Genomic DNA, 9,765 nt, shown 5'->3' with positions numbered 1-9,765 from the left:
GAAAGAGATAGAAACTTCTTTGTCTGCTTTCAAGTATGTATGATGTCATAGACCTGCAGAGAAGAAAACACAACACTGAACTTTGTCCTTGAAAGAGTATTGAAGATAAGTATTATCCGTCGTATATTTTCTGTGAAACGGTCTGCCTCAGACTAAGGTTTTGTCTTTACCAAGACTTTTGAAGTGTTACAACTTTTCAAAGATTTGATTTCAGTAGGTGTTTTTTATCAAAGAACATTATGTTGTTTGAAGCTTTCCTTGAGATTAAGTTTGTCCTATTTCTGTTCTAATTCCTGCTAGAGTTCAGCTTTGATTTGAAATACCATTTTCAGAGAACATAATTATCAGAAGATAGTCTTTCTTTAGCAGAAGTTTCCAAGTACAGTTCTAAAAATGAAGACCTTTGTTGTTAAATATTCAGGCATGTATCTTTAGAGTGATTCTGTAAGAAGAAAAATAAAATGTATTTCTGATGGTGAGTATGAGGTGCTGAGGTATAGATTCCAAGTGAGCTGACTTTTGTAAGCTAGCCCAAGATTTTAAAAAGAATGCAACTGCACGTATACAAAAAATGCACATATATGTCTATGGTGTTTCTAAAAAATGCATGCTTCAATGCAGTTTTTAATTATCTCATACTGTGGATTTTTCAAATGCATTTTTCCATTCTTATTTCAGAAATTGAGAAAGATGATTATAAAAGAGGTAGAAGTAACCACTATTTAATAAATGCTTTGAAGACTGATCCTTCTTTAACTAAAGAATTACGAGTTGTTCTGGAGCAAGCCCTGGAGGAGAAGCTGGAATCCTTGGGAATTAAAGCAGTAAGATTATTTTGAGTTATTTCAAAGAAGGGTAATCTTTGTCCCACTTTTTTGCCATTCGCTTTCACTCCTGTGCCACAACCCTCAACTTATAAAATCCAAAGCTAAATTTCCACGTTATAAATAAGTGTAATTCATTAACCTGAGAGGATGTCCATCAAATTACAGCTGTGGAGGATATGGCTACACCTGTGAGCAGTGTTACCAACTCTTGTGATTTTTCTGCAAGCTTTTTGATATTTGAAGTTTAAAAGAGTGTATGACTGTAGGATAGAAATCCCAGAAATAATAGCACCTGTGTTTACAATACAATTTGTTTCCTTAGGGTGTTCGTGGTATCCCAAATGATCGCTTAAATAAAATTTTGCGTGCTATTGAATCCGCTAGAGAATGCAAACAGAAGCAAGAGCCTGACATTCAGCACATTCGAGAGCACCTTGAACGGCAAGTTAGCTTTAGGGTTGAAGAGAAATCATCATCTTGTAATAGACCTGTTTCCTGTCCTCAGCTTCCTTCAGAAGGTTAAAATGTTTTTGGTTTTTTTTCATTCTCTTACATTTTATAACTGTTATTTAAGGTTTTATTTAGCAACATTTCTGTATAGCTGCTTTCATAATTTTTCATTAAAATATTCTATATAGTTATGGCCAACTGAACAGTTTCCTTTAAAGGGCTCTTGACATTGTGTTTAACTGCAGAAATCTTAGCTTCTGTATTGGCAAGATACATGGTAATTTTGAACTGCTTTGAAGAAAAAAATTACTTTTTTCCTTTTTTTGTAAAACTGTAATCTGCAGCAGAGACATCTTTAATTTTAGAAATAAAATATAAAAAATACCAAACATGGTTTCTAATAATGAGGAAGATAACTTCTCTTGTAGATAAACAGAAGTTCAATCAATTGGGAATCTCCTCATCTGCCACGCCACGAAAACCAGTAAAACGGTCTTCAACAGCTGTCCGCCCAGCTGAACAAAGAACAGCCATCACTGAGAATACATCTACGCCAAAGTAAGAGGATGCTATTCTCATAGTACTCATGCCTCAGGTAACAGTACTATGGGTTTGGGTTTTTGTGACTGATGGGAACATTTCCTGCTAATATTGTAAGAACTGAGCAAAGAATTCCCATTACTTGTATATAAACTTTATGCTTAGCTGACTGTCGGTCTTGAAATAACTTGTCTTGTTATTTTTAGATCCAGGAAGCTTTTTGGAAATGGAGTTTCCAGAAGGACACCCAGTATCACGTATGTTTTGTTCCCTTGTATTTTTGAAGAAAGTATTTCGGTGACTGAATATTCAACACGCTTGCCACACAAAAGCTATTATTAAGATGAAATTATAAACACTTTCTAGACTGCATATTTCATACTTTGTTTTAAAGTATTATTCCATTTGAGTCTGTTATAATCCCTGAAAAATAGCATGTTCTCCTTTCAGCAGATGTATTCTTTATTGTGAACCAGAGAGGGACATTCAAGTAAAATTGGGTAGTATTACTTCCTTTAGTTTCATTGTCAGATGCTTTTTCTGAGCCAGTTAAAAGCATTTAAAGACCATTAAGGTCACCCATTTGGTGACCTTGTTTTTTCAGTTTATTGATATTTTCTTACTATGACCAAAATTAAACACAGTATTCCAGATTCCACTTGCATTTGTCATTTCCTGCAGTGAAAAATACCAGAATTACTTTCACCTAACAGAATATTAGAACAGACTTTTTGTGGTACAGATTCCTTGACCCTGAATTTTCCTCTCCCTGCTCATCCATGAAAGACTATCTTTGTTTGCCTGGCAAGACTTGTTATATATTGGTCTGTTGTTTTGTAAAGATAGTTGCACAGATGGAAACAATCATGTCTATGTAAGATATAATTTTGTGATAACTTTCTGAATTTACTTAGCAACATGATTTCTTCTAAATAGTTTTATGCATAGTTAGAATTTATGGGAGCTCCTAGTTTTTTACATAAGAAAAATGCACATGTAACTGGAAAGGAAAATACAAGGAAGCTTAAATATGTACATATCAATGCAGTCACTGAAACCCAGTAAATCCTCAGGTTGTATGTATGTTTTTGCATAGAACTCCACCATTCAGTTCAGAGGAAGAAGTAGATGAAGACGATATTAAGCAGTCTTACATATCACCAGAATTATCGCAAAAGCAGTCAAAAACATCAAGCAGCAAAGTCAGTGCTTTTCAGAAGGCTTCTGGCAAAAGCGATATGGATAGGACAGAGGAGAGTGAAATTGAAGAAACTGGAACACCTGTGAAAACTTCAAAAGGTTTTTCACTACTTTTGTATATGCATGTTGTAACAGCTATGCATGATTTTGCATTTCCTGATAATATTTCTATGTTAGAAAACATAATGAAGGCAGATTATCTAGCCTTGACTGTCAGTATAATTTTTTTTATGAACTTTAGGAGCAGTAATTCAAAAACTGACTGAACAAGTTGGAAAGAGTCTTTCTAACCATGGAAATAAGAACAAACCAGCTGGAGGGATTAATGTTGCACAGGCATTTATGAAGAAAGAAGAGGTGCAAGAACTGAAGGTATCGTTTTTAATAGCTATTATTATTTCATTAAATGATTGAACTAAATCTATATCTATTACTTTTTTTTTTTAATGCTGAAACCGTCTTGATGCAGTGAAGAACTTTATTCTCAAAGACAGTTTTGGAATTACAGCTAACTAGTCTTTTTGGGTACATCTGCACTGGTTTATAGCAAAGTGCTAGCAAGGGAGCTGTGCCAAGTGACCTCTTCATCCACACTGCTTATGAGCTTACAGCTAGCCTGAAGTTTGGGCACAATTGGTATAATTTTGATCTCCTATTCTAGCAGCATAGAGCAAACCCTTCTTTACTTGCTTTCTTAGTATCTTGTTTTGATGGATGAAAACATGAATTTGCTTATCTATTATTTTTAAATATTTTTATTTCTAGAGCTTTATCTGACATGGAACTTTTAAATACATTTTGATGAGGGGACAAATTCCATTTCTGAGTATGGTCTTTGTTCTGCTGCATCTATTTACAACCATACTGTTTTCAAACTACATCAGATATATCGCTGGTATCTGTCCAGGGAGTACAACATGTGTTCACAATCAGAATCCTAACACAGCTTATTCTTTACCCCTCAGGCTCCTAAGGTCCCAGTCTTCCCCTCAGTTTAGAGTTTTATAATTGGTAAGCCACTTTGATGCAAACTGATCTTTGCCTGAACTATTTTTTAAAAACAACAAAAGTTACTCCAAATCAGAAGTCAACAGCAGATAGTGCTATTTATTTCAGTTTTAGTAGTTGTTATTAAATTGGAATAGACAGCCAGGTACTAGTTCTAGCATTCCAGAAAGTATTTTTTCACTAAATAAACAAATAATTATTACTGAAAATCCTGTTACCCATAATAAAACTGATACCTTAGGGCTTCCTGACTAACAGTTAAATCTGAAATTTATCACTCCTCCCAGAAACAGTGACACTTCTGTTTCAGTTTCCAGAAAGGGGCAATTGTCTTAATCAACTTCAGCTTTAATGGTAGGGTAATCACATTTATCCTGTGTGCTTTTAATTGCACTGGTGACACCTAACTTGTCCATTGACTGTGCGGGAGCTGCAAATCACACCAGACTCAAAATTGTCAGACATGACTGCTATAGTGTAATTTTCTGTCCAGATGTTACTTTCAAATTCTGGGCAATGTCAAATGACACAAGACTCTAAAATGTTCACAGTTAAATTTAGGGAATGTTACATTTTGTAAAGATCTATAGATGGTTGGCCATTGTGTTAAGGAATTTAGGCTTCAAGAGCTGTAGCAAAATAAGAGCTGTAGCAAAATGAGTCTTGAAAGCTATGATTTAAAGATGCCTTTGTTTTCACTAGTAACCTCTCTTCCCACATCTCTCAAGCCCCTGAACCTCCAGATGGGGACTGGGGTAATAAAGTCCTTCCCATCATGGGAGAAGATCAGGTTTGAGACCACCAGAGGAACCTGAACATACGTAAGTCCATGGGACCTAACGAAATTGGCTGATGTAGTTGTCAAGCCACTCTCCATCATATCTGAAAAATCATGGCAGTCAGGTGGAGTCCCTGACTGAAAAAATGGAAACATCAAACACATTCTTAAAAAGGAGGACCCCGGGAACTACTGACCCGTCAGCCTCACCTCTGTTCCCAGTAAGACTGTGGAACAGATCCTCCTGGAAGATATGTTGAACTATATGGAAGACAGGGAGGTGATTAAAGACAGCCAACATGGCTTCACCAAGGGTAAATTGTGCCTCACTAATCTGGTGGCCTTCTACAATGGAGTGGCTGCATCAGTGGACAAAGCAAGAGCTACAGATGTTGTCTGTCTGGACTCTGTAAGGCATTTCCTACTGTCCCCACAACATTCTTATCTCTAAATTGGAGATGTATGGGTTGGCTGCATGCAAGGAGTTGCACTCAATGGATCAATGTCCAAGTGGAAACCAGGAATGAGTCGTGTCTCTCAAGAGTCTGTATTGCGACCAGTACTGTTCAATATCTTTATTAATGACATAGTGGGATCGGGTGCAACCTCAGCAAGTTTGCAGATGACACCAAGCTGAGTGGCAAAGTTGATGCACTCGAGGGAAGGGATGCCATCTGGAGGCACCTGGACAGGCTTGCGGAGTGGGACCTGGTAACCTTCATGAGGTTCAACAAGGTCAAGTGCAGGGTCCTGCACTGGGGTCGGTGCAAAGCCCCAGTATCAGTACAGGCTGGAGGATGAAGGGATGGAGAGCAGCCCTGCCGAGAAGGACGTTGCGGGTACTGGTGGATGAAAAGCTGGACATGAGCCGTGAATGTGCACTCGCAGCCCAGAAAGCCAGCTGTATCCTGGGCTGCATCTAAAGCAGCGTGGCCAGCAGGTCGAGGGAGGGGATTCTGCCCCTCTGCTCTGGTGAGACCCTGCCTGGAGTCCTGTGTCCAGCTCTGGAGCCCTCAGCACAGGAAAGACATGGACCTGTTGGAGCAGGGCCAGAGGAGGGCCACAAAAATTATCAGAGGGATGGAACACCTCTCCTATGAGGACAGGCTGAGAGAGTTGGGGTTTTTCAGCCTGGAGAGGAGAAGGCTCTGGGGAGACCTTATTGCAGCCTTTCAAAATATAAAGGGGGCTTATAAGAAAGATGGAGAAAGACTTTTTACTAAGGCCTGTAGTGACAGGACAGGGGCAATGGTTTTAAACTAAGAGTAGGTTTAGATTGGCTATAAGGATGAAATTTTTCTCAGTGAGGGTGGTGAGACACTGGTACAGGTTGGCCAGAGAAGTTGTGGATGCCCCATCCCTGGAAGCATTCAAGGTCAGATTGGACAGGGCTTTGAGCAACCTGATCTAGTGAAAGATGTCCCTGCCCATGGCAGGGAGGTTGGACTAGATGCCCTTTAAAGGTCCCTTCTAACCCAAACCATTCCATGATTGTATGAAAAAAATTTTTGCTAGAATTAATTTTGAATACATTGTGTCCCTGATGTATTAATACAGTGATGTGATGTTGTATGGACCTGATGAGTTTGAAATGAGTTTATGAACCCAGGGCAGGCGGTGCTACTTTGTTTATGGAATCTTTACAGAACAACACACCATCTTGTACTCTTGCTAATTATGTATGAATGTGCATATATTCATGTCCATATTTGCATGTTTAAATGTAGTCACATAGTTCAAATTAATTCTTTAAATTTTAGGTGGGATTTTCAAAGGTCCCTAAAGACATAAGCACAAAATGCCATTGGAATGGTGGTTTCTCTGAAAATCCAAATTTTTTTATTAGCTTAAATACTAAAAGCTTAAATACTTACAGCTGCTAATGGTTGTTCTCAAAACCCACAATACCATAAAACCTTCGCAAGGCATCTCATTGTCATATGTTTTATAAAGGTCATGTTTTACAGAAGTTACTTCAAAAACATTTTAGAGAAAATTAATTTTGTGCTTACCTGAAGCTGTACTACCTGAGTTCACCTGTAACAGACATTATATGGATTATGGTATATGGAGTAAGTCTTTGAGTTAATAAAACTGCTTAGCAGTTTTGATTGGTGCTGTGTATTTATACTTGATCAAAACTAAATTCCGTTTGAAGTTGACATTTTCCTCTGCATTCTGTACTTCAAAAATCAGTTGGGACTTAATGAATGTTTGAGGAAACTCTTCCTCCAGCATTTCTCAATATATGTGACTCTGACTTTCCCATTACCACTCCCTCCAAATGCAGATAATTTAAAACAGCGAAATGCTGAATCCTGGTATGTTAATAATACAGCACACTGAGCAGATCTGTCAATTTTTGAAAAACAGTTTGCAATGTTAAAATTGAATTATGTTGCAAGATGGAGCATTACTGCAGTCTCTTGCCTTCTTTAGAGACACATGACACGTTCATATTTGTTGATTTTTCTCTAGTATCCACATACCTGACATTGTTTTCTAATAGCATCTGACTCTTTCTTCTGTGCAATAGAAGCACCTTCTATATCTTACTGTAATATTGAGAGACACCAGGGAAATAAGGTTTTAGCTTTGTGAGAAACCATCTTTCACTTTCCACAGTTAAGCTCTGTAATAATGGCTCGATTGCATTGAACCACATCTGATTGACAAATAGGGAAATGGTGTAGCTCTTCTTTCAAAAGCTGAATGAAACTATTTAGTTCTTGGGCAGATGAGATAAGAAAGACCACAGACTCATTGCCTTCAGGTTCATCTGTTTGACTTGACTTTCATTTTGTGAACTCATTATGCAAATCCACCACTTAATTAAAAATATACTTGTACATGCTGACAGTGAGTCTTAAGAGGAATACATAACTTTGAGCACCATGGTTTTTTTTAATTGTCATTATTTAATTTTCTCTTTAAATAAATCCATTTTAAATTGAAAAGGCCTTTATTGCAATATTAAATTTTTCTAGTATGAATGCAGAATACCCAGCGAGGTGGTAGATGCCCCATCTCTGGGTCCATTCAAGGTCAGGTTGGATGGGGCTCTGCGCAAGCTGATCTAGTTGAAGATGTCCCTGCTCGTTGCAGGGGGGGTTGGACTAGGTGGCCTCTAAAGGTCCCTTCCAACCTAAACCATTCTATGATCATATAGCAAACTAAACTGCCAACTTGCATGATAACATGTCATGTCTTTATTTTCATGTAAGTAATATATATTCTTCTGCTTAAAGGATTTTCCATCTCACTGGAATATCTAATATCCCAGAAAAGACGATCCTTTCTTAAGTTAGACATGTAATACCTGAAAACATAGGTTTCTCACAGTTATAGAACTGGCAGAACTCTTAACTTTTGCAGTTCTAATTTAAAAAAAAACCTACCACTTTTAGCTTTGGAACTATAATAGTGAATTAATGTAATTTAGATAATTGAATTATGTGGATTTTGAAACTGTGGTGATAGATGTCATAAAGGCCATGTGCCAGTGCATTTTTCTTTAGCAGTTTCACATTTTTGAGTGTATGGAATATCTCAGCACAACTTGAACAGAAAGAGGAAAAATGCATGTTTTTTCTTCTACTTATTAGTTCACAGAAGTTGATGAAGATGATTGGGATATATCCTCAGTAGAAGATGACTTTTTATTAATGAAAAATGATAGAGGCCAGAAGGCATTGACAGCTCAGAAAAATGAGTCAACTGCTGCATCTGTGGTACATGCATGGGGTCTTCCGAAGACAAGCGTACCGAAGGAGGAAGGTAACGTACTCATGCTTTTTACGTTATAAGACTTAAGTGGGTGACACATCTAGAGGAGAACTTAAGTATAGTGTATTACACATTGTAATTCAATATATGGTACTTTGTAAGAAAAGAAAAACTGTGTTCTTGTTTTTATGTCATATAAATGTCATCTATGAGATTTATGGTACATACTTATACATAAACAACACACACACAGAGATGCCAAGAAACTTAAATTTGAGATTTTAATATAGTAATACTATATAATATAGATACAGTAATGCCAGGCTTCAACCTCATCTTAAAAACTAATCATCCAGGATTTTTTTTTAATCCCTTCCCAAATTTAAGGGAGGAGAGAAACTTTCTTGCTTTGTCCCGAGAAGAATAATAATAAAATTTCAAGTTTGTTCAAGATATATACGTGACCTATCAGGCTGAGATAAATATTTGAGCTACTGGTAAAGTAATAGCCTCAATCCTACATAGAACTTCTGTAGCAGTTTCTAGCCCTAACATCTCGATATATGTAAAGGTTAAAGCTGTGTCAGTTATATAAAGATACTTGAGGTTATTTTTAAAGGGAAAGTAATGTTGACACTGACTGCTTGTACTGTGCATTGTATTCTGTGACAGAAACAGCCTTCATATTATCAACACTTGTAACTTCCTCACTGGTTGAAATTCTGGACTTCCTGAAGTCCACAGGTGTTTGCTCACATAGCATGTGATTTTATGTCATAGATAAATACAGAGTAAAAATACCCCCCAAATATTATTAATAATTGTTAATATTTTTTCTTATTTTAACAGGCCTTCATGAAGCTGATAATACAAGCACGTTAAAAAGCAGCTTAGTCACTGTAACAGATTGGAGTGATTCTTCAGATACGTAATTGTTGCGTTCCTGGTGGGAGGCGTTCTATTGGGGTTGAAAATGTAGTTGAGAACATCAAGTGTTTCCTATTTGTTTCTCATATTGGTCATGTAATAACAAGGAATACTGTTTACAGAGCTCATGTGTCTTTCAATCCTGAATTTGAAACAAGAATATTCATATAGGCATTACTGGCCATGTCTGTTTGGAAATGGAGAGTTAATTCTTCTTTTTCGTGAATTCAATGGTGAAAGTCTCCCTGATTTCACTGAGGTGAAGGTTTTGCCTCTAATGTTTACATGATTGAAACTGGTCTTGCAAGA

At 37.1% G+C, this 9,765-nt stretch overlaps 1 protein-coding gene across 1 annotated transcript in view; it reads left to right on the top strand.

Moving 5' to 3' along the window:
• Positions 1-9,461, top strand: part of DZIP1 (DAZ interacting zinc finger protein 1) — a gene marked incomplete at its 5' end in the record, with an annotated part of 35,176 nt that extends 25,715 nt beyond the window's left edge. The window contains 8 exons of the mRNA XM_010295743.1: positions 679-824; positions 1,150-1,345; positions 1,706-1,835; positions 2,024-2,074; positions 2,914-3,116; positions 3,259-3,389; positions 8,409-8,580; positions 9,379-9,461. Of these exons, the coding sequence (XP_010294045.1) occupies positions 679-824; positions 1,150-1,345; positions 1,706-1,835; positions 2,024-2,074; positions 2,914-3,116; positions 3,259-3,389; positions 8,409-8,580; positions 9,379-9,461 (1,112 nt within the window). The remainder of the gene's footprint in view (positions 1-678; positions 825-1,149; positions 1,346-1,705; positions 1,836-2,023; positions 2,075-2,913; positions 3,117-3,258; positions 3,390-8,408; positions 8,581-9,378) is intronic.
• Positions 9,462-9,765: the final 304 nt, after the last annotated feature.

This window comes from Phaethon lepturus, unplaced genomic scaffold (assembly GCF_000687285.1).
Source record: "Phaethon lepturus isolate BGI_N335 unplaced genomic scaffold, ASM68728v1 scaffold4461, whole genome shotgun sequence".
Classification (NCBI taxonomy): domain Eukaryota; kingdom Metazoa; phylum Chordata; class Aves; order Phaethontiformes; family Phaethontidae; genus Phaethon; species Phaethon lepturus.
The sequence above is the reverse complement of the archived record's forward strand: the minus strand, read 5'-3'. Positions and strand labels throughout refer to the sequence as shown.